At 36.2% G+C, this 26281-nt stretch overlaps 1 protein-coding gene and 1 pseudogene across 10 annotated transcripts in view; one reads left to right on the forward strand and one right to left on the reverse strand.

Annotated features, from left to right (window-relative positions):
* Positions 1-26281, reverse strand: part of FAF1 (Fas associated factor 1) — a 569750-nt gene that overhangs the window by 74897 nt on the left and 468572 nt on the right. For all 10 annotated transcript variants that reach the window (XM_035251413.3, XM_002750807.7, XM_078331686.1 and 7 more), the window contains 2 exons: positions 23315-23451; positions 18850-18938 (listed from right to left, as the gene is read on the reverse strand). In XM_035251413.3, the coding sequence (XP_035107304.1) occupies positions 18850-18938; positions 23315-23451 (226 nt within the window). The remainder of the gene's footprint in view (positions 1-18849; positions 18939-23314; positions 23452-26281) is intronic.
* Positions 8871-9462, forward strand: LOC100401016 (large ribosomal subunit protein eL15 pseudogene; annotated as a pseudogene).

The raw sequence follows: 26281 nt of genomic DNA on the forward strand, positions 1-26281 counted from the left end.
CAGATTCCAGAGGTTGTATTCTTTGTATTTACATATCATTATTCTAGTATATCTTTTCCTCAGGGTAAATATTTTACAACTGCTAAAATGGTATAATCAAATACATTCATGTGCACGTAAGAGCTTTACGAAAAAGAGAATTTAAGGCGGTATTTTTCTAACAAAAGTGCACGGACAAATTTTTTAAAAGAAAAATGCCATTTAAAAACAAAATGCTAGAATTCAAAATCATTTGCAGATATTTTTCCCCAATCCCTGCCCTTACCTACTGGATGCCCCATTATAAGAGAACTATTTAATTTGAATTAAGAGAAAACAACACTAAAAGGAGAAAAAAATAACACAAAACGCCTGACTCTATAAGTAATCTTGGGCAAATAACTTATATAGGTCTCAGTTTCCTAAACTATAGAGTAAGTTAGATTAAGTAAATTCTAAAGGTCCTTCCAGATCAGCCTGGACTAAAAATAATAACAATAATAGATATTTTTATTTACATAGTGCTTATTACATACTAGTATCAGTGCATGTTACTATTATTATCCTTACTTTATTTAAGAGGAAATTAGAAACTGACAATAGGTCAGAGGCCCAGGAATGTCCTTTAAACAAGTTCCCGAGGTGATAGTGATGCTAGTAATTACTGTACTATATTTTGAGAACTCGAACATCAATGGCTGCAGTCTATATTGGGAAAGATTGTGCAATCCCAATTGTAGTCTGTCAAGTAAGATATTTTTCCAATTAGCATATGACTTGGGAAAGTTATTTAATGCTCTGTGTTACAGTTTCCTCTCCTATAAAATGGGTATAATAAAACTTGTCTTGCAGAATTTGCAAATGGCCTAGTCTTATGTCTATAATTGTTACCATTATCAAAGGCATCCAAAAAGTTACTAAAACAAATGAAAGAACAATAAAATTTGTTAAAACCCATTTTAAAGTCCATTCCATAGACTGTTAATTTTCCTTGTTTTTAATTTTATTTTCAAATGAACATACAGTAAAATTGATTATTTTTAAGATACAGTTCTATGAATTCTAACATATTCATGTAACCACCACCACAATCAGGATAGAAAACAGTTTCATCACACAAAAAATATCCTTTGTGGTATCTCTCTGTAGTTTTATATTTTCCTGAATACTTTCTAGCAACTGCTGATCAGTTCTCTGTCCCTACAGTTTTGCCTTTTCAAAAATATCATAGAATTGTACAGTATATAACTTTTAGAGACTGATAGATTTTACTAAGCATAATGCCTTTGTGATACATTCAAGTTGCTGTATGCATCAAAAAGTTGGCTCCTTCTTATTTCTGAGCAGTATGCTTATTTATCTACCCACTGAAAGTCAACTGAAGGATACTAAAAGACATTTGGGTTGTTTGTAGTTTTGGCAATTATGAACACAGTTTCCATAAACACTCATGCACAAGTTTTTGTGTGAACCTAAGTTTTCATTTTTCTAGAGTAATACCAAGTAGGTTGCTGGGTCATAAGTTAAATTTATGTTTAACTTTCTGAGAAACTGTCAAACTGTTTATCAGAGTGGCTGAACCACTTTGTATTTTTATCAGCAATTAATAATCGTTTTGGTTGTTCTCCATCGGGTACCTTAGTGTAGAACACTTTTAACTTAAGGGTAATAAGCCTCTGTAACTGAGGTTCCCAAAGGTGTGCAAAGCTATGACGTGTATTTTAGCAAACAAGCAGCAAATTTCTTCAATGAAACAACAGTGGGCAGTTGAGAATTCCAAAAGCAAATCTATTAAAATAATTTTCACTAGTCAGCTACAATTTTTGATCGGGGTACTTTGCTACATACATCAAGGTGTAAAACGAAAAACCTCTGACAAATTTTGGTATGGTTTATGCTAAAAATACTCTGCAAAGAAGAGTATAATAGGAAATGAGAAGTATATATGGCTATTGTTAAAATGAAATATCTAATCTGAAATTAGAATCTTTCTGCTTAACTAAGTAGCCCTCATTTAATTATGATGTGTGTTACTGGCTGATAGTGTATTCCTCCAATCTAGCCATCAATTAAAAAAGTACTCTTCTTTCTTCTAGAAGATACTTCCTTGCAAGTCTATCTGCCACAGTGTTGCAAATTTTTTTGTCTCAGCTTTAAAAAAAATTCCCTGGTAAGCCCTAACTCTGCTAGGCAGATCTAACACCCTACATGTATTTCCATCATGTAATTTATGTCATAATACATGCAATCCTTTGTTTACATGTCACTGAACATGTAAAGCAATGTATCATCCTTATATCTCCTGGTGTTGAGCACAATGTGGATATGTAGCAAGTCCCTAAAAAATGTGTAGATTTAGTGGTGAAAACAAATTAATGGTTTTGTACACTCATAATATTGTGAAACTGTCACCACCATCTATTTCCTTTTTCATCACCCAAAAATGGTAGTTTACCTACTAAATGTCTACATATTATCCTTTAAGACTCAAATGTTTACTCCTCAAGAAGTCTTCTTTGTGTCATTTCTGTATCATACTTATTGCCATTGCTGCTTTTCATACGATATTGCAAGTACCCGTTTCCTGGGATGATAGGTAATTGGAAAAAACCAGGGTCAAGGCAAATCTGTAACTGGAAGAAACATGCCAGATAATTCTCAGAATCCCCCATGAGAGTCAGAAAACCAGGGTAAAGTAGTTTGGAGAGGTAAAAGTGACTTGTCAAAAATACAAATGGAAGGCAACTGAATATCTCTCTTTGTGCTATTTTTTCTATACAAATTGTCTTCTTTCTGCAAACTGGACCAACATGATTTCAACATCTTTACACTATTCCTTTGCTCATATTTTCCTAACCTTGCAACGATCTCTCCTCTTACCTCTGTACATGCGAACTACACTGTGCTTTCCAGACCCAAATCAAATCTTACCTCTTAGGCCGTGCACAGTGGCTCACTCCTGTAATCCCAGAACTTTGGGAGGCTGAGGCAGGTAGACCACTGGAGTCCAGGAGTTCAGAACCAGCCTGGGCAACATGGCAAAACCCCATCTCTACTAAAAATACAAAAAATTAGCCGGGCATGGTGGTGCATGCCTGCAGTCCTAGCGACTTGGAGGGAGGCAGGAGGATTGCTTGGTTTGGGAGGTTAAGGCTGCAGTGAGCCCTGATTGTGCCAATGCACTCCAGTCTGGGCAACAGAGTGAGACCCTGTCTCGACAAGACAAAACAAAACAAACAAACCAAAACAAAACCTGTACCTCTTTTAAAACGTCTTTCCTATTAAGATTGTTCCTTCTGAATTCTTCTAGGTCATATAACAAAGTTTTGCTAGGTATACTTTTTGTAAGGATATGCCTTGGCTCTCCAACTTTAGGTGGTAAATTCCTTAAAGAACAAGACTGGCACTCATACTGTTTTTATATAATAATCCATTTAATAGACAAAAATTGAATACATAATGTAGACTCTGATGTTCTGAACTATATATATGTTACAGAATAGCTAAATTGAGTTAAACAACATATGCATAACCTCACATACTTATTGCTTTTTGTGGTGAGAACTCACAGTATTTTTTTAATGTCCCCAGAAACAACCAGTAGGAGTGCCTCCATTTGTTAGCAAATTTGTTTGGTAGCAAACAAGGTAAAGGTACAATGCACATGAAAGTGCACTTTCAGCTCCCAAATTCTCACAAACATGGCCATATAAGGTCCTGTGGGGAATAAAAATTCATGAGCGATATGCATAAGAAGAAAAATGTTTCTAGGTGCCTGTCAGGTTTATGACATAGCCTCTTCAGAAGGCTTTAGAAGTAGGTTTTAATTTTTATTTGGAAAATACTATGACGGCTACTTTTTAAAATGATACATAAAAGAAAATACCACTAGATATATTACCCCCAAAGCCAGCTAATATTTCATAACTAGAAAATTAAATATACTTTCTTAGGCATTACCATTACTGAAAACAAAAAGTGGACAGGTTGGACCAGCTATTTAATGATGAATGTTTTTACAGTAATAAATGGTGACAGCCCAAATCAAAAAAGAATGCATTAATGAGATATCATCAATTGTGTTCTGTCATTACATGGCAGCTCCACCCAGTCTAAGCTTGTCAAAAAGTGTTACTGTAATCCATGAAGAAGTCTTCACCTCAGGCAAAAGGGAAAAATGTGGAGGGCTGGCTCTGAACAGGTGTGCTGAATTATAATGCCAATGTTGAGTCACAAATCTCTTTACATTAGTTTCAGATATGACAATTAACTTCTACTGTGAGGTGTCAGACATGGATAAACTGATCTATCAGCAGGCACTTTAAGAACAACAAATGCAAACAAAGGATGTGGATATATCTTTTTAACAGTGAGCATTAGTCCACACACGAAAGTAGAAGTAGACAGTTATGTGAAACTTTCTTATTCTAATCTAGTGAATATATTTGCAAATCTGGGAATGTCTGATCTGCTCTTCAGGTCAGTCCACTCAAATCCTACCTAATCTTGGTAAGAGCACTGATTTAGTTTATCCCATAAATCTTTAATATAATTGTACCTCAGCTTTACAAGGAATCATGATGTATCAAAAGCACACAAGTGTGTATTCTGGCCTTTACACAGTTGTATTACCTTGGGCAAATTGCTTAACCTCTATAAGCCTCAGTTTCATCTCTCCTCAGTAAACGGGGGCAATAACTATCACTTAAGATTATCATAAAAACTAGAAGAGATGATTTAAAGGAAGTATCTAACAAAGTGCTTGGCCCTAGCGATATGCAACACAAGCTTAGTCCTTTCTTTAAGATACTTTACCTGACTCCTTACTTCCCTGTGAAATAAGTTTGGAATTGTAACAAACTGCTCAGGATTGAAGTTCATGAAGGCAGAGCTTGAATCCTTTCCACACTATGTCAGTTCCCAGTAGTATCCAGTAAATACTGAGCCCAAGAATCAACAACTTTTCCAATTTCCAGCCCATTGTAACCTGTCACTTCTCTGTACTCAGAAGGATTGAACACTGTATATATTATTTGTGTTCTTTCTTTTTTATTATTGTAAAATATATGTAATATACTATTTTAAGTATACAATTTAGTGGCATTAAGTACATTCATAATGTTGTGAAACTGTCACCACCATCTATTTCCTAACTTTTCATCACCCAAAAAGGAACTCTGTACCCATTAAGCAGTAACTTCCCAATTTACCCACATCTTTAGTTCCTGGCAAATTCAAATCTACTTTTTGTCTCTATAAATTTGCTTATTCAATTGTTTTCAAATATTTGCCTATTGATGAATCATACATTTTCCTTTTATGTCTGGCTTCTTTTACTTAGCATATTTTCAAGGTTCATCTATGTTGTAGCATTTATCATTACTTCAATCCTTTATTATGGCTAAATAATATACCAGTGTATGGATATATCCATTAATCTGTTGATAGATGCTTGGATTATTTCCACTTTTTGGCTATTGTGAATAATAATGCAATGAACTTTCAGGCACAAATATCTATTTGAGTCCCTGTTTTCAATTCTTTTGGGTATATGGCCAGGAGTGGAATTCCTGGGTCATATAGTTACTCTATGTTTAACTTTTTGAGTAATCAATAAAATGTTTTCCACAGCAGCTACCATTTTACATCTCAATCAGCAATGTACAATGCTTATAAATTTGTGTCTATATTCTCATAAACTCTTATGTTCCATTTTTAAAATTACAGCCATCCTTCTAGGTATGAAGTGGCATCTCATTTGTGGCTTAGATTTGTATTTCCTCAAGGACAACTGACACTGAGCATCTTTCCATGCACTTGTTGGTCATTTGTATATCTTTGAAGAAATGTCTATTCAAGTTCTTTGCCCATTTTTTGTTTAATTTCCTGTTGTTGAGTTGGAGGAGTTGCCTAATATATTTAATATATTCTGGATATTAAACCCTTATCAGATATATGATTTGCAAATATTTTCTCCCATTCTGTGGTTTATCTCATTTTTTAATGGATGCATAGTATTCCATGGTGCATATACAGCCCATTTTCTTTACCAAGTCTCTTATTGATGGGGAGACTTTCATGTCTTTAATCAACTTTAGGTTGATTTCATGTCTTTCCTATTGTGAACAGTGTTGCAATGAACATAATTGTGCATGTGCCTTTATAACAGAATGATTTACCTTGAACTCCCAGCCTCAGGTGGTCCTCCCGCCTTGGCCTCCAAGGTGCTTGGATTACAGGTGTGAGCCACCATGCCCGGTCAATATAACTGAATGATTTATATTCCTTTGGGTAAATACCCAACAATGGGATTGCTGGGTTGAATGGTATTTCTGCCTGTAGGTCTCTGAGGAAATCGCCACACAATGGTTGAACTAAATTACCCTCCCACTAAGAGTGTATAAGGGTTCCTTTTTCTCTGCAACCTTGCCAGCATCTATTATTTTTTTGACTTTAAAAAAAAATGTTTAATAGTAGCCATTCTGACTGGTGTGAGAAGGTATCTCATTGTGGTTTTGATTTGCATGTCTCTAATGATCACTGATGCTGAGATTTTTATTCACATGATTGCTGGCTGTATGTCTTCTTTTGAAAAGTGTCTGTTCATGCCCTTTTCCACTTTTTAATGGGGTTGTTCATTATTTGTAAATTTGTTTAAATTCTTTATAAATGCTGGATATTAGACCTTTGTCAGATGCATAGTTTGCAAAAATTTTCTTCCATTCTGCAGGTTGTCTGTTTTCTGATAGTGTCTTTTGCTGTGCAGAAGGTATTTAGTTTAATTAGATCCCATTTGTCAATTTTTGCTTTTGTTCTGATTGCTTTTGGTGTTTCTGTCATGAAATTTTTGCCCGTGCCTATGTCCTTAATGGTACTGCCTAGGTTGTCTTCCAGGGTTTTTAATAGTTTTGGGTTTTCCATTTAAGACATTAATTTATCCTGAGTTATTTTTTGCATATGGAGTAAAGAAAGGGTCCAGTTTAAATTTTCTGCATATGGCAAGCCAGTTATCCCAGCACCATTTATTAAATAGAGAGTCCTTAACCCATTGCTTGTTTTTGTCAGCTTTGTCAAAAATCAGATAGTTGAAGGTGTGTGGTCTTCTTTCTGAGTTTTCTATTCTGTTCCATTGGTTATGTGTCTGTTTTTGTACCAGTACCATGTTGTTTTGGGTATTGCAGCCCTGTGGTGTAGTCTGAAGTTGAGAACTATCCAGGCTCTTTTTTTGATTTTGTATATATGTTTTTTTTTTTGAGATGGTGTCTTGCTTTGTTGCCCTGGCTGGTGTGCAGTGGTGAGATCTTGGCTCACCGTATATAACCTCCACTTCTTGGGTTCAAGTGATTCTTCTACATCAGCCTCCCAAGTAGCTAGGATTACAGGTGCCCACTACCATGCCCAGCTAATTTTTGTATTTTTAATAGAAGTAGGGTTTCACTATGTTGGTCAGGCTGGTCTCAAACTCCTTGCCTCAGGTGATCTGCCCACCTCAGCCTCCCAAAATGCTGGAATTACAGATATGAGCCACTATGCTTGGCTCCCATATGAATTTTAGAAGTTTTTTCTAGTTCTGTGAAGAATCTCAAAGGTAGTTTAATAGGAATAGCACTGAATCTATAAACTGCTTTGGGCAGTATGGCCATTTTAACAATACTGATTCTTCTTACCTTTGGGTGAGAAATTTTTCCGTTTGTTTATATCTTTCAGATTCTTTACTACTACTGTACAGAGACATAACAGATTTGTATGTGTTAAATTCATATCCTGCAAATTTGCTGACTTTGTTGTAAGCTCAGTTTTTCTGGTATGGAATCTCTAGGGTTTTCTACATATAAGGTCATGTCATCTGCAAACAGAGATCATTTTACTTCTTCCTTTCAAATGTGGATGTCTTTTATTTCTTTTTCCTACCCTGGCTAGAAGTTACAGTACTATGTCAAAAGGCAGTAGTGGAAGATGGAATCCTTGCTTTTTTCCTGATCTTAGAAGAAAAGCCTTAGAAGGTTCACCACTGACTACAGTGCTGGCTGTGGGTTTTTCATAAACGAGCTTTATTATGCTGAGAAGGTTCCCTTTGTTCCTAGTTCATTGTGAAAGGGTGTTTATCATGAAAAGATGTTGGATTTTGGCCAATGTTTTTTTCTGCATCAGTTGAGTCTTTTTAGTATCAGAGTTAAGATTATGTTGCATAATAATGTGAATGCAAAATATCTGCATGCGTATTTCCAGTCTACTCTTTCATCTTAACTTGTGTTCCCTACAATTCATTGGTAAAGAAGCTGACTTTAATTCCTTTAATACTGAGTACATGATACCCAGATGCAAACCACAAATTTGAGGAAAATTTTTAAGATCATAACTTTCAGATAATAAAAATGAAACATAATATTTAAATAACACTAATGATAGTTTTTAAACAGTAGACGGTAATTGATATTGTTTGAGATATTTCACGAAGGTTGTTTACATCCAGTTTAATGATTCCTGTTTTGAACTGAAGGTTAGCTTCATATCCCATTTTTTGTGGAGATAGGGTTTCGCCATGTTGCCCAGGCTGGTCTTGAGTGCCTGCTCAAGCAATTTGCCTGTCTTGGCCAGCTCATGGTGGCATGAGCCACTGCGCCTGGCCAAAACAATTTTAAAATTATTTATTATTTCTAGGCTGGGCACAGTGGCTAGTTTAATAGGAATATCACTGAATCTATAAGCTGTTTTGGTGTAATCTCAGCACTTTGGGAGGCTGAGGTAGGTGGATCTCTTGAGCCCAGGAGTTCAAGACCAGCCTGCACAACATAGTGAGATCCAATCTCTCTTAAAAAACAAAACAAAACAAAACAATAATAGTACAGCTCTTTTGTTTCCATCCGGCAGCAGCCATCAGGTAAGCCAAGATGGGTGCATAGAAGTACATCCAGGAACTATGGAGAAAGAAGCAGTCTGATGTCATGTGCTTTCTTCTGAGGGTCCATTGCTGGCAGTACCATGAGCTCTCTGCTCTCCACAGGGCTCCCCGCCCCCCCTGGCCAGATAAAGTGTGCTGCCTGGGCCATAAGGCCAAGCAAGGTTACATTATATATAGGATTAGTGTTCACAATGGTGGCTGAAAACGCCCAGTTCCTAAGGGTGCAACTTATGGCAAGCCTGTCCATCATGGTGTTAACCAGCTAAAGTTTGCTCAAAGCCTTCAGTCCATTGCAGAGGAGTGAGCTGGGTGGCACTGTGGGGCTCTAAGAGTCCTGTATTCTTACTGGGTTGGTGAAGATTCCACATACAAATTTTTGAGGTTATTCTCATTGATCCATTCCATAAAGCTATCAGAAGAAATCCTGATAACTAATGGACCTGCAAATTAGTCCACAAGCCCAGGGAGATGCGTGGGCTGACATATGCAGCCTGAGTGATGGCCTTGGAAAGGGCCGTAGGTTCCACCACACTATTGGTGGTTCTTGCTGGGCAGCTTCGAGAAGACGCAATACTCTCTAGCTCCACTGTTACCACTAATATAAGTAACGTTTGTAAAATTCAGACCTAATAAACAATTTAGGACAGTCAAAATAATAATAATAAGAAGACTGTTTATTGTTTTTAAATAATTACAATTTTTTTTGTAGAAATGGGAGTTTTTCTGTGTGGCCCAAGCTGGTCTTAAACTCCTGACTGCAAGCAATCCTCCTGCTTCCACCTCCCAAAGGGCTGGGATTACAGGCATGAGCCACTGCGCCCAGCCTCCACCTTTTGGCTATTATGAGTAATGATACTATAAACAGTCACGTACAAATTTGTACATGAACACAGGTTTTCATTTCTCTTGAGCATTTAACTAGGAGTGGAATTGCTGGATTACATGGTAACTACATTTAATCAATTGAAGAACTGCCAGACTGTTTTCCAAAGCTGTTGCATCATTTTACATTTCCAATGGCAGCCAGTGAGGGTTCAGATTTCTCCACATCTTTGCCAACATTTGTTGCTACCTGATGCCTTTTTTTTTTTTTTTTTTTTTGAGACAGAATCTTGCTCCATTCCCCAGTTGGAGTATAGTGGTATGATCTTGACTTCCTGCAACCTCCGCTTCTCAGGTTCAAGCCTGCCTCAGGTTCTCCTGCCTCAGCCTCCCAAGTAGCTGGGACTACATGTGCATGCCACCAACCCAGCAAAGTTTTTTGTATATTAAGTAGAGACAGGGTTTCGCCATTTTGGCCAAGCTGGTCTAGAAATCCCAGCCTCAAGTGATCTGCCCACCTTGGCCTACCAAAGTGCTGGGATTACAGGAGTGAGCCACTGTGCCAGACCCCTGATGACTTTTTTTGATTCTACACATTGTAGCAAGTATAAAGTGGTACGTCATTACGGTTTTGATTTGCATTTGTCTGGTGAATAATAATGTTGAGCTTCTTTCCATGTGCTATTGGCCACTTGCATATCATCCTTGGAGAAACACCTTTTCAAATTCTTTGCCAGTTGTTGCTGGGATAATTTATCTTTTTTGTTACTGAGTTGTAAGAGTTCTTTCTTTATATATCCAGATATAAGTCCCTTATTAAATAAACGATTTACAGTAATTGTCTGTGGGTTGTACTTTCACTTTCCTGGTGGTGTCCTTTTGAAGTATAGTTAGTCAACAGGACTGATACTGCCTCATCTTTTAAAATCTAACTCAGCACTTGTAAAAATAATCACTAAGTGAAAAACTTCTCTTGTAATATATATTTGTCATTGATAAATAGTGATCACTACTCCCACTTCTTCAGCATACATACAGTACATGTGACAAGAACTGATTCTTACTTTGTACACATTCGTAGTTTCATCCAACTGTAAAGCAACCTCTCCCTCTCTAGTAGTGTCCACAATGTAGTTATCACTCTTCCATCAACCATCCCATTACCACTGCATATGCCATCTAACAGTGTCATTTGATGAAGTATTTAACCAAAGAACTCATTCTGCTGTCTTACTCTTGCCTAGGCTGGAGTGCAGTGGCAAGATCACAGCTTACTGTAGTCTTGATCTCCTGGGCTTAAGCAATTCTCCCACCTCAGTCTCCCAAGTAGCTGGGACTACAGGCATGCACCACCATGCTTGGATAATTTTTTTTTAAAGATGGAGTCTCATTCTGTCACCCAGGCTGGAGTGTAGTGGCATGATCTTGGCTCACTGCAACCTCTGCTTCCTGGGTTCCAGTGATCCTCCTACTTCAGCCTCCCGAGTAGCTGGGACTACAGGTGCCCACGATGATGCCTGGCTAATTTTTGTATTTTTAGTAGAGATGGGTGGAGTTTCACTATATTGGCCAAGCTGGTCTCAAACTCCTGACCTTGTGATCCACCCGCCTTGGCCTCCCAAAGTGCTGCATGAGCCACTGCACCCGGCCGTTTGGCTAATTTTTTCCCCTTATTTTTTGTAGAGATGGGGTCTCCATATGTTGCCCAGGCTGGTGGTCTCAAACTCCTGAGTTCAAATTATCCTCCTATTTCAGCATCCCAAAGTGCTGGGATTATAGGCATGAGCCACTGCACCTGGCCTGCTGTCTCTTTTAAGCATTAACTACTTTTTTTTTTTTTTTTGAGACCGAGTTTTGCTGTTGTTACCCAGGCTGGAGTGCAGTGGCACGATCTCGGCTCACTGCAACCTCCACCTCCTGGGTTCAAGCAATTCTCCTGCCCCAGCCTCCTGAGCAGCTGGGACTACAGGAACATGCCACCATGCCCAGCTAATTTTTGTATTTTTAGTAGAGACGGGTTTTCAACATGTTGACCAGGATGGTCTCGATCTCTTGACCTCGTGATACACCCACCTCAACCTCCCAAAGTGCTGGGATTATAGGCATCAGCCACCGCGCCCGGCCTAAGCATTAACTTCTTATTGCTAATTTTGCAGGGGCTTTATAAGTTTCTTGGTAATAGTAGGATTTGCATATATTTTTACTTCGAGTGCACTTGTAAACAACTTCTCTGGAATTTTGTATCTTCTCTGCTTTTAGCAATAGATTTTTTTACTTTAGTGGTATTACTTTTCTTCTGCTCTGAAAAAAATTGTATTGACTTAACAGAGAGGTAGATCGTTAGGCTTTACTTAATAATGAAGCAAAAACTTTGAAGGCCATACACTTTCATGAAAAAATGTTCTAAGAGAGAAACACTGATACTAGAGGTAAATGGATCCCTTCTCTTATATGATCAATTTTTACATACTCACTTTTTTTTTTTTTTTTTGAGACAGAGTCTCACTCTGTCACCAGGCTGGTGTGGTGCAGTGGCATGATCTCAGCTCACTGCAACCTCTGCCTCTCGGGTTCAAGCAATTCTCCTGCCTCAGACTCCTGAGTAGCTGGGACTACAGGTGCACGCCACCACGCCCAGCTAATTTTTGTATTTTTAGTGGAGATGGGGTTTCATAATGTTGGCCAGGGTGGTCTCAAACTTCTGACCTCACGATCTGCCCACCTCAGCCTCCCAAAGTGCTGGGTTTACAGGCATGAGCCACTGTGCCTGGCCTATTCACTTCTTAATCAAATTTTCTTTTATGGAAACTAGTGTAAAAATAATCTAATACTACTACTGGAGTTCTTTGCATTATGTCTATACTAATGTTGAACCACAGTTGACCCTTAAATGACACAGGTCTGAACTGTGTGAGTCTACTTATATGGAGAGTTTATTCAATAAAAGTTATGCTGAGTGTGCCTGCCTCTTCTGCCACCTCTGCCACTTCCTCCACCTCTTTTGCCTCTGCTGCCTCTAAGATGGCAAGACCAACCTTACTTCTGCCTCTTTCCCTCACCTGCTCTATGTGAAAGTGACAAGAACAAAGACCTTTATGATAATCCACTTCTACTTAATGAACAGTAAATACATTTCTTCTTGCTTAGGATTTTCTTAACAACACTTTATTTCTCTAGTTCACCTTATTAATCTCTATATAATACATATAACATACAAAATATGTGTTAATAGATTAATGTTATTGGTAAGACTTCTGGTCACCAGTAGGCTATTAGTAAAGTTTTGGGGGAGTCAAAAGTTATACTTGCATTTGACTGTACCAAGAGTCGACAACCTAACCTCCACGTTGTTTAAGGGTCAGCTGTAGTTTGAACTATGTTGTCCTGGTTTGCAGTATTTATTATACTATATTCATCATTATTTTTACGCTTCAGTGAACCACTGTTGAGCCATGATCCATTTTGGGAAGCTAAGAATGTAATTAACTTAAGCAAGGAAGAATGAATATAAATTTAATCATAACATATGAATGACATGAAAATTCAGATGTCAGAGTCAAATGCTTCTGTTAAATGAATGTTTTCCAAGACAAAACAACCAATGCAGTCAATACTTGTTATCCATTAACAGTCTAATAAATTTTAACAGATACTATAAATTAAATGGGATTTGGAAGAATATAATTTACCTTACGTTTCTAAATGTGAAAAAAATAAACCTGTTGCTTACTCATACCTAAGTACTTGGGAATCTTAGTATGTAGACAGGTATTTCAGTAGTTCAGGAAACCCATTGAGAAACATTGCCCCAAAACCCAGAACCTAGCATGTAGAAGGAACTTGAACAGTGGCTATGACTATCTACATTCTCACCTGCTCTACCTGCCTTGTAGCTTGAGAACATGTCTGTCTCACCCTGGCTAGGTGCTCCCTGAGCTTCAGCCACCTGATTAGTTGGTAGACTTTATTGGAATTTCTGGGTTGTAAGCCTAAGGACCTTGTTTATCTTGCTCACAGCTGTGTCCTTAGGTCCTACAGTGTCTGCTATACAGTAAAAGCTCAATAAATACATATAAAATGAATACATAAATCAAAATGAGAGCAATTAATTTTCTGTGATTTGGGCCTAAAAAAGGAGAGAAATCACTAGATAAATAACTATTTTTCTAAGCAGAATGTAGCTACCTTTGGAAAGGTACCTACGGTGTGCTTGGCTAACCATTTAGCAATCTAATCATTAACAGTTAACACAGACCTTTCTCCTTGAAGTTACTTATAAATATTAGAACTTCCATGACTTTAGCATTTTCAGTGGAATTCTAATGTTCAAAAATATCATATTTTTGGATTTTTAATCTCACATATAAATTTATATATAGCTATATCAGGGAAAACTCTCTTAACAACTGACCAATGAGTAGCTCTGCAAGCTTTAAGAAGTGGTGTGTGTGTGTGTGTGTGTGTGTGTGTGTGTGTATTTTTTAAAGAATAAGAGTGAAATCTCCCTTTAAAAGTCTGTTTAGTAAGTTTTGCTTTGCTTTTTGTACAAAGAGATTGTTTCATTGCATGCCTGTATCAAAACATCTCATCTGCCCCAAAAATATATAAAACTACTGTGTACCCAAAAACATGAAAAACAATTTTAAAAAACTGCAACAGAAGCAGAATCAGTTCTGTTTGTCATTGTTAGCTCTGCAAAGAGAATGGGTATGACAGTCATGAGATTTTAAACGGAGGAAAGGAAAAGGAATGTACTGCTGAAAAGAGACTAAGACAAAGCTTAGGGGGAAAAAGTTACATATTCCATGTAGCAAACGACAAAGCCAACAATTTCCTTTGGCAACAAAATAGCTGCTGTGACGTAATAAACATATTCTCCCTGTACTGTGGCAATGCAATTTTTAAATTCTAAATTAGAACCCTTTAAAATAAGCCTAGAATGCCCCTCTGGTATATTTTGCCCATGTTCCACCAGTGTATTCTTAGAATTCCAGAGATGAGAATGCTGTAACTGCCCTTGAAATCTGCCCTGATCTCCAACATCTGGATTGTGACAATTACTGAGCTATTGTTCAGATACAAGTTAATCATAGAGGTAAGCCTGGAATCAAGTAATCCTTGCAAACAGGATAGAGGATTATAAACAAATTTGTGTTGAATGAATAAACAAATGAAACAATAAATAGATCACCAACTAAGTATCACAAACTCTTGATTATCAGAGGTTTCTAGGTAGTTTAAAAAACAGTGCATATAAAAAATCAACCCATTTACATGTTAGAAAGCATCTATCATTTGGAACCAGCCTTTAGGCAAAAATAGATTCTAAAATGTGGCTACTGTAATGTAATAATGCTTGTTTTCCTCCTCACCCACTCTTTGCCAATAGCCCCTCATTAAAGGAAAAGATTTATTTGTCCAGTGATAAGTACTTGGTAGAAGCTCAACAAACCTTTATAAAACCAAACTAATACTACTAATGAAAATGTCTAAGAGAGAAAGCAATAAGCAGTTCTGTCTAAAACAGAGGTCCACATAATGTATATACCCTAATTAAAAACAGAGCAATCAGTGATATAAAGGTTAGTCATTTCTGGGCCACTGAAGGGTGATTCAGTGTGTAAATATGGTTTAGACTTGGGTTTATTTCACAAAAGTTTTAAACATAGGTATCTCTGGTTGTGCTACAAAATCATCAAAGTGATGAATATAATTTAAAGTTAAGTTTAAATAAATTCGGGCCTAGGAAGCCAGCCTCCAAACCTCTTCACTGATTTAATTTTAATTTCAAATTTAAGTAAAGTCTTATTTGCAATTAAAAAAAAAAGGCAAATTCACAATTACAAGGAATAATGTTTCTTGTCACATATTCAGCAGATACCAAATCATTATGGTCTATGTATAGTCCAAAAGAAGTTTTTAAAGTTAGAAGTGCCTTTTATTTTTCTTAGGAACTCTATTATAACTTGAGCTACAACTTTTATGAAGACATTCTAAAAACAAAGAGAAATCTTTACCTTTTGCAATTAAATTTCAATAAAAATTTCAATTATATGAAGTGCTGGATTTTTCCTGTAGCCCTCATATTAAATTTTGTGCTCAGTATTAAAGGAATTAAAGTCAATTTCTTTACTAGTGCATTATGGGGAACACAAATTAAGATGAAAAAATGAACTGGGAATATGAATGCAAATATTGTGCATTCATATTCTTATACAGCATAATCTGTAGTAAATCTAGTACTAATGAGACTCAAGATTTAAATGGCTGAAGAATGTTTTTAGTGAATTATTGTCAATCAATGCCTCTGTTCCAGGATAAATGTAATCTTGAAAGGCAGAACACCTATTATTACAAATTCCTAACTAAGTACAGTACTTCATTATTTCAAAATGTCACTGTCAATTTGTAGAGTAACAGATAAACATCTTTCTACCATATATCTGATTGCCTCTACTAGAGTAAATGAAACACTGACTATTAAAAAGTATAAACAATATTTTTACAGCAATAGAAGAAATCGAATGTGCATTAAAACTCTAAACTAGTCACAGCACTCCAAATTTTCACATTTGTTAATGTGGATATATTGGGTTTCATTTTTTAAAAATATTTTAAAAGTTACCTTTTTTGTTTGCTTTTAAGTGACAAGGTCTTACTCTGTCACTCAGAATGAAGTGTAGTGGTGCAAGCATATAGCTCACTGCCACCTTAAACCCCTGGGCTCAAGTGATCCTCCCACTGGAGCCTCCTGAGTAGCTAGGACTAAAGGCATGCACCATCATGCCCAGCTATTGTTTTTAAAAATTTTTTTGGTAGAGATGGGCCTTGCTATGTTGCCCAGGCTGATCTCAAACTCCTGGCCTCAAGCCATCCTTCTGTCTTGGCCTCCCAAACTGCTGAGATTACAGGTTTGAGCCACTGTGCTGGGCCACACTTATTACAGGGTCCCACTTTGTTGTCCAGGTTGGAATGCAATGGCATGAACATGGCTCACTGTAGCCTCAACTCTCCAAGTAGCTGGTACTACAGGAAGGCAACACCACACCTGGCTAATTTTTGTATTTTCTGTAGAAATGGGGTTTCACCATGTTGCCTAGGCTGGTCTCTTAACTCCTGAGCTCAAGTGATCCACCCCTGGCCCTGGCCAGGTTTTATATTGTGTTGTAATCAAATATTGTTTTTTCCAAGTTACTTTATTTTATGTAAATTCAAATACTCATTTATTCAATCACTTAACAAATATTTACTGAGTACTGACTTTGTCCTAGGTACACTGTTAGGGGACAGGGTTACAAACATGAATTTGATATGATTCTTGCTCTTAACAAACTCACAGTTTAATGTAATACAGGGATAAGTAAATAAAATAAAATATAATAGTTCAGGGTTATACTAAAATTGTGTATGTTTCACATTTGCAATAACTAAACGATAGTCTATTCAAACTATCCTTAGCATCTTTTCATCACTGTTCAGAAATAAAACTCTTACTTGTTTTAGGGAAATCTTTTAAAAAGAAATTTAAAACAGATACATTAAAAATGATAATCTTACAAACATCTGTGAACATAGCATCTCAAATTAACAAATTCTAATATCTGTTTCATATTTTATTTTAAGGCTGTTTTCTAAATCCAGAAATGTCTTGATTGATCCAAGTACTAATGACTACTTGAGATTATTATTTGCAGCTCTTGTCAGCTATATGACCAAGGGCAAATTTACTTAACTTTGCCTCTCAGTTTTCTTTTCTGTAAAGTGGAGATAATCATACCAATCTGTGCTAGATTACCTGTCATTAACCCCCTCAGGATCCATGTTCTACACAGCTTTGTTCCCAAGAAGGTTCTCCTACCTTCCAGCTTCTAATTGGGCTAAATGAATTGGAGATACTAGCAGGAGATTAGAGAAGGAAGATGAAGCTGTTTCCTGGTTTCCTCCCTACTAGGCCACCAAGGTTAGCTATATCCCTCTATCAAAAGCAGTTTTCTCCATATATAGCACCCTCTCCTAGGCTTTCAGGCCCAGAGATAATAATGGTTCCCTTTAGCCTTTTAGCCTTGGAGTCTGTATTAACTTCTTCTTCTTCTTCTTTTTTTTTTGAGACAGACCCAGGCTGGAGAACAGTGGCGTGATCTTGGCTCACTCACTGCAACCTCCGCCTCCCAGGTTCAAGCGATTATCCTGCCTCAGCCTCCTGAGTAGCTGGGATCACAGGCACACCATGCCTGGCTAATTTTTGTATTTTTAGTAGAGATAGAGTTTCACCACATTGGTCAGGCTGGTCTTAAACTCTTAAACTCAGTGATTGACCCACCTCAGCCTCCCAGAGTCCTAGAATAACAGGCGTGAGCCACTGTGTCCAGCCTTTTCTGTTGATTTTTGAAAACCCTGCCCACATATTTACAAATGGTCACCTTATTAAATTCTTCTTAAATAACCTAGTTTAAAAGTGTCATCTATTTACTGCCAGAATGCTGACTGATATACAACTTCATGGGTTATTTTGAGGATCATATGAGATGATGATTAGTACTTAGTACAGTGCCTGGCACATGACAAATACCAGGTAAGGATTGAACATTATTGCCATCTTGCCATCAATAATGGTTTTGTTATTATTTTGAGGTTCTATGTTCATGTTATCTCTAACACCTGAATATGTATAGGAGGTTGAGAAATTCAGAATGCTGGAGATCTTTTGCTAATTCTCACAGTACTTCAAAAATATATTCAAATGTAAAATGTGTTTATTGCTAATTGATCTAAATATTTAAAAAGAATAAGAGGACCTTAAAAGTGAGTGATATAATTCATATAGTAGACATAATTTCCCAGATTATAGTTTCTTCTATAAACATGCTTCTGAACTCATTTCTTGCAAATCGACTTCCTGTAACCACCCCAAATCTAGCAAAGTATAAATAGTCCATAAATTAAAAGAAATTATTGGGTTTTGTGGTTATAAAAAGAATGGACTGGTAATAGTAATGCCAATGATAAACTCCATTGTATAAAAACCCTCGAATTGGGAAATAGATCTTCATCATCCTTATTTATCAATCATATCATAAGCATGTACCATCATTTGACAGATTACCTCATCAAAATCCTGTTAAAGATCTGCTTAACCTTTACCTTACCTCATCCTTTATATCTTCCTGTTGTTGGGCTGTGAAGATCTCCATTGCGGCCATGAGTCTCATCATTAACTCATCTACTGTTGTGTTACCTAAAATAAAGAGATTGCCAAACTTTATATAAGCTTTTTATATATAACTTCAAATTATTAAAGTATTAGAAACTAGAAAGTCATTCTAGAATTAACCAGAAAGGAATAACCAGTCTAAAAAAATTATAGTTAAAATACTTTTGTGGTTTTATGAAATGTTTCATATGTTCAACAAGAAAGAGTAAACTAGTATACTGGCAGTTCAAATTTCAGAACAGTTATATTTGAGGGAGCAGTTTCTTTTTTTTTTTTTTTTGAGACGGAGTTTCGCTTTTGTTACCCAGGCTGGAGTGCAATGGCGCGATCTCCGCTCACTGCAAGCTCCAACTCCTGGGTCCAGGCAATTCTCCTGCCTCAGCCTCCTGAGTAGCTGGGATTACAGGCACGCACCACCATGCCCAGCTAATTTTTTGTATTTTTAGTAGAGATGGGGTTTCACCATGTTGACCAAGATGGTCTCGATCTCCTGACTTCGTGATCCACCCGCCTCGGCCTCCCAAAGTGCTGGGATTACAGGTTTGAGCCACCGCGCCCGCCCAAGGGAGCAGTTTCTTAATAAGAAGGACTTTTAGCACTATATACAAGAATGTCCAAATCATATATAGACAAATCATGTCTATATACAAGTTCTGTCAAATTACGAAAACATAAATCTAGTTAATAACACTAGCAACAATTACCAATTGTTTACATATCACTGATTAGGCTAAGCACTTTATATATACTATCTCATTTAATCTGCACAACAATTTTATGAAGGAGTCACTATGATTTGTTTTTAAAAAGAAGAAAAATGAGTCTTAGAGAGCTCAAAAAAACCTGCCTGACCAAGGTCAAGCTGGTTAAGCAGTCAGGCAAGAATCTGAAACCAGAAGAGGCTGTCTGGAAGCCTGTCCTCTTTGCCACCCACCTCAGTCTATTACCTTTACTTAGAATTACCTTCTATCACTAAAAATCCTCTAGTGAAACAAACAGTAATTCAATTTCTGAAAAAAATTTTCTCTTTTGGCCCAATTGATATTTCTCCCTTTCAGCTGCTTTTAAATGATTTTTATAATCTTTATAAGAAGGTATTTAAAACGTTTGATTTTTCTTAATGTCATTTTATTCCCTGACCAAGTCCGTAACAAACATATAGCACATATATGCCATTTCCTAAACACAGTTAAGTCATTGTTATTTGCTTGGGATGTACCTATAAGAAAAAAATTCATGAGGATATATAAAGATATGACAAGTATCTTCTCTCAAACCTTCAGGCAGAAAGAGTTAAGTTTTCTCCAAGGCTTCAGAAGGGGTCTTCTTCCCCATTCATGAAATGGCCACCAACAGGACAATAAAGACCAAGCATCCTTGCTGGCATTTTTCCAGAGGGCTTGACTAACATGATTTTTCAATGGTCCTTTCCCTAATTATTCTTATGATCATTGGCAGCATGGGTTTAGGGAACATCTATGGTCCTTGGCAAAAGAAATGATCTAATTTGTTCACATCAATACTACTCCGTAAATGAGCTACAGAATAAATGTTACTCACCTTGGCACTAAGAAAACAGAACTGGTTTTATAGTCAGAGTTCTAACTCTAATTCCATTACTTATAAGTTATATGATCTAGTACCTGGAAACTGTCTAGCACATGACAAAGACTTTAATGAGTATTTATTCAATAATCAAATAAATAAGTGAATAAATGGACTGTAGCTCTCTAAGGATCAATTTCCTTTTCTCAAAATGGAGACTGTAATGTTCTTAGAAGGAGTGGAGACAATGTAAAGTATACATACAATCATTGGTAGTTAATATTAATAGATATGACAGATGACAAAATAAGTTTAGGAGCACCTTCAATGTAGATTTATTGTTTATTTTTTTGAGACAGGGTTTTGGTTTTTTGCCCAGATCTCAAATGATCCTACCACCTCAGCCTCCCAAGTAGCTGGGATTATAGGTATATGCCACCACACCTAGCCAATGTAGATTTTATTATTGGGCAAGTCTCTGGGTTTCTATATTTTATTTAAAATGGTAGTGGCTAAGACTCAGAGCATGGGAAATGGATACTATATGAAGTATACTGGAATCATCAGTGGGAAAATACTGTAGTCACAGTTGTATAGGTGACTACATACTGGCCATTAATTTTTAGGCTTAAGTCACTGCTTATCAGCTATGTTTTAGCCCTAACTGGAAGGATACACTGCCAAACTGGACTTGTAGGTACTTCATACTTAAGCCCTACTGATCAAAGACAGAGAAAAAGTGTACCAGTTAATGCAGTTCAGGGCAAACTTACTCTTTATAGTTGATTGCAGCAGTTCTCAAACTTTTTGGTCTCAGACCCCTTAACACTGTTAAAAATTACTGAGATCCCCAAAGAACTTTTGTTTATGTGGATTATGGCTATTAACATTTACTGTATTAGAAATTAAAATAGAAATCCATTTAAAAGTAATGATAATAAACCTATCACATGTTAATATAAATATTATGTTTTATCAAACATGACTATTTTCCAAAAGAAAAAGTTTAGTGAGAAGAGCAGCATTATTATAACATTTTTGCAAATCTCTGTAATGTGTGTGCTTATTAGAAACAACCGTATTCTCATACCTACTTCTGTACTAACCAATTACAACATGTTGTACTGGTTGAAATTTATGAAGAAAATCTGGTAAGCTAGGTAGCTGGAAAAGGGAGAAGTATTTTCATAGATAAATGTGGATATTCTTTTGATACTACACTTAAACTGACAAGTCTAAGTTTCTTCAAATTAGATGCACATGGAATTTGAAACAATATCAATGAAATGTGTGTACTCTGTTATATTAAAATCCATTGCCCTTTGAATGGATCTTTTATCTGTACATGATTTTATAATGTCATGCATCAGTCATTTGTAAAACACTGGTTCACTGTGTTATGCATTTCTCTGCTGAATGCTGACACACTTCATTATATGATATTTAAAAATATCACACTTGCTAATATCACCACTGATTTTATTAAAAAGTATTTAAGATACCAGCCTTAAGGTGGATGATACAAATTTTTGCTTGAAAACTTGAATTTTATGAATAACAACAGAGACCACAGATTCACTTTGTTCATTTTGCAGAAAATGTCTGGCAACTACCCAGGCTACATAAGCACAGTTTCCCTGTCAGTAGTATTTTCAGGTAAAAATACTTTCTATAAGAAATAAAAAACAAGTAGTTCAGTGTAAGCAACCACACCAGTGTTTTCTTTGAGACCACCAGTGTACTTCAGTATGCAGCAGAAGTGCTTACCCATACCTCTTATTGTGCCACACAAACTATTAAGAGGGCTAAAATTTAATGAAAGCAATAATTTTTACTGCTTCATCGAGAACATTCTTAAGACTTTTTCATTTCTTTTTAACTAAATACATGGCAATGAAGAATATGACTACTAGCACAGTTTTGTATTATGGCATTGATTTGAGCTAAGGTGCCGAGAGTTTTTATAAACTATTCTTTTTGAGCCACTAGTACAAATATCAACATAGTAAAAAAGGCAAAAAAAAAAAAAGTGTTGTCACAGTATGAAAATAATTTTGTCCTTACAGATCCCTTGCAAGGGTCTAGTCTGAAGTCTACACACCACACCTTGAGAACCACTAGTTCTTGCAATATTGCCTCTGACAGGGAAAGCAGGAAAGAAGTGTTATCTTCATTATCCATTTATCCTATGCAAATAAGCTCCCCTGCAGGTCTTTTTAAACACTGTTTTGAACTGAATGCTGTAGTTATAGAGAAAACATAAAATGCTAGCGATCTGGTTTTGTTTGGGTTTTCAAGGCACTGAATTTCACACATATCCTCTCCTCCCAATCAGACTTAAATGGAGGCAGAAATTAGTATCCCATATACAGTTTTAGCTTCATGCTTTAGGGTTGTACCCTAAACACAGAATCATACAAATAAGAAGACACAATTGTCACTGTGAAAAATTCTATCTTCAATATACAGTAACTGGATTTTCTAGATAACTAAAGATAAGCATTTCTTTCAATAAATCAACATTATAGCAATAAATCAATATAAATAAGGAATGTCATATTTGACAACTGATTATGTCCTAATTGCTAGATTACAGAATTTAGCAATTCTGAACATTTAACTTGAACATCCTGTGTCCCAAGGGTTGTGCAATTTTATTAAGATGTTTCTGTTAGATTTTCATGCAGCATATTATTTTTTATAGCACCTATACTTTTTGAAGACATTCTTCAGGATGTTGTACATTTTCAAATGCAAAGATATTCACAAATAGAAATATTGTCAGTTTTGACAGAAAAACGATAAAGCTATCACATACCAGGAAGACTTTACTCTCCTTGTGACATGTACTTTACCTTGTATCACATTCAACACTTCATTAGATGATCGCTTTCCCATAATAATCAGGAAAAGTGGAAACTGATCTGTTTTTTGAGTCCGAATGGTTTGTGCCACAACACTGCCAAAGTGTCTATTGCACATGGTGAGAAATCTAAAAGGAGACAAAATACAAAGTGAGTTTTGCTTTATAGCTTAATATATTTACTAGTACTCAACAAAGAACTCACTGTCTTATTAGTTATGTTAAATTAGACAGTCTGCCTGATATCAATATGTAACATATTGCTATATTGAGCTTTCAACATATCTGACATGATACAGAAGTGATTATCATATAGAAAAGCAAGAAGCATACCCTAAATGCTGTCTGAGGCTAACAGCATAGGATTCTTAAACACGGTAACACTACCCTTAAACTATGAGAAAAACGAACTAATATCAAGAGGATAAGATTTCTTAAATAGAATAATATTGTGTTGTACAAAGCCAAATTGACTAGCATCATCCTAAAAAACAGAATTTAGCAACATTTTCTCAAGTCTTTAGAATCAAGAACTGTACTTTACAACTGTGTTTTCTCCAGTAGTAGTGGGTCTCCTAGTTTCATACTCAGCATGAGATAAAAATAATAATTCTAAGCTTTTGACCAAAAAAAGCTCTTAGATATTAGCATACTGAAGTCTAGCATTAGTATTCTTAACACGATCTGGAATAAATGAAAAAACTGATAAAGCTTTTCTCTTCTATTAGAGGACTGTTTGAAATTAGCATTTCTTTCAAGAGAAAAGGGTAGCTTATGATATGTTTTCAGATCTGATGGTAAAAAGTAAATGTCATAATAATAATGAATTATGAAAGACCAAATGCAAATATAGAATGCTTTAATAAGATCCAATTTAATAAAGTCTGTAAAAATAATGGACTTTTAATAACACAGGTCACAAAAGGCAAAACAGTGGAAATTCTGGGGACTAGCCACTGGTACTGGCTTATTAATTCTTAATTATGTTCATGAAAAGCAACTTAAATCGTCTGTTTTCTTATGCCTTATGATAATATTTTAGGTAACAACTCCTCTGAAATGTATGCTCTAGCTGATGAGCAAAGTCCCGTCATCACATGCATTAGAAGGTAAATCTATTTGAAAAGACAAATGGCATTAAAATGTCATGTGTTCAGATTCATTTGATATCCAAATTCAAAACAGAATCAAACCTCTTAATTTTTAAAGCCAATATATTTTCTGCCTATAGAAATTTAACTCAAAAATTTAGACTGAATCCACCATAAAATCTGTGCTATGACTATAGAAAGTAGGTGTTGTTAAGGGCCACTAGAACCGCTGGCAAGAGTGTTGAGACAAGTTAGCACCACTGCAATAAGTTCACTGGAAGGCAGGTTTAAATACACATTTAGAAGAGCAATAACCAGATTTTATGGCAATTTCATATCAGTGCCACTATGAAAATTCAAATTCTCATGTTCTCAACTATAATGGGATAAAGGGTGATCCAGCAGCCTAACCTTCCATACCAAATTTCACATCCATATAGCTTAACTCATCAGTGGGGATGTATGGATCATGAGACTAGAAAATGAGGATCTCCTTTTTTTGGTGCTTTTTTTCTAAAGTATTTCAAGTCAGTCTTGACTCTGATCTGATCATTGGCAACCTCAAAAATAAAAGATGTCAAAAAATAGTTGGAATGTAATTTCCTACAAAAGAGAGTAAGTCCTTGTTGCTTTCACACCAATGGATTAAGCAGATGTCACAAAATACCTGCCCATAAGTGCTATTACATACTAGCTAAAAAGAATACCTACAAAAAAAGGAATGAAGAAAGAAATAAAGGAAAGGAAGAGAGAGAGAAAAAAATAAAAGGGAAAAGCAGGTAAGTTCAGTGATTTTAAGAATTTCATCTCAAGACAATTTTGCCTGGAAATTTTGTATTTCCCATGTTCTTTTTGTGAAAATGAGCAAGATAAAATAATTATAAAAATATAGGTATCTTATGGGGTATAAAATACTATATAACAAAACTTTCACCACTACACAAAGCATATTTGTGGTACAGATCTCAGAGCACACAGCCATTCAATAAACTATAAAAAAAAAGTGATCAAGGCCGGGCGCCATGGCTCAAGCCTGTAATCCTAGCACTTTGGGAGGCCGAGGCGGGTGGATCACAAGGTCAAGAGATCGAGACCATCCTGGTCAACATGGTGAAACCCCGTCTCTACTAAAAATACAAAAAATTAGCTGGGCATGGTGGCATGTGCCTGTAATCCCAGCTACTCAGGAGGCTGAGGCAGGAAAATTGCCTGAACCCAGGAGTGCCATTGCACTCCAGCCTGGGTAACAAGAGCAAAACTCCATCTCAAAAAAAAAAAAAAAAGGAAAAAAAGTGATCAATTTTCTACTAGTTATTGGAAAATCACTCTAATTTTTTGCAAATAGTTGGGAGATATACAGGGATTACACAGCCAGCTGACACTTTATAGTAGCCTTAACCAACAATTTGCTGTAATCAAAGGGATACTTAAAATTTTAATCTGATTAATCTTCCTAAAACATGAATCATGTTTAAGATTTTCAAATTGCAATCATGAAGAGCCTGTAGGGCCAGTGGACAGTACAAAATTGTAAAAATTTCTACTTGTCAGTTCATTCCATTATAATTAACAAGAACCTAAGGTGGCACTTCACAGTACAGATGTTAAATCTTTCTCATGGCTAGGAGGCTCTGCTTCTTCCTCCCAAGATCATGCATGCACAGGGCTACCATTCATAATACACTACCAGCAGCAAAAAATTCAGTTCGAAACATTAGAAGAAAAACAGATGTGGGAAAAACTAGTTGTTTTAAGAGAAAATGCACAGTTCTCATAATTGTGGTATTTTCTTGCTTTTGAAGAGATAAAAGTGTACCAGTGCATCCAGTGACAGGTCCAAAGTTGTCAACCCAACTGCACATGGGGTT

This window comes from Callithrix jacchus, chromosome 7, assembly GCF_049354715.1.
Source record: "Callithrix jacchus isolate 240 chromosome 7, calJac240_pri, whole genome shotgun sequence".
Classification (NCBI taxonomy): Eukaryota; Metazoa; Chordata; class Mammalia; order Primates; family Cebidae; genus Callithrix; species Callithrix jacchus.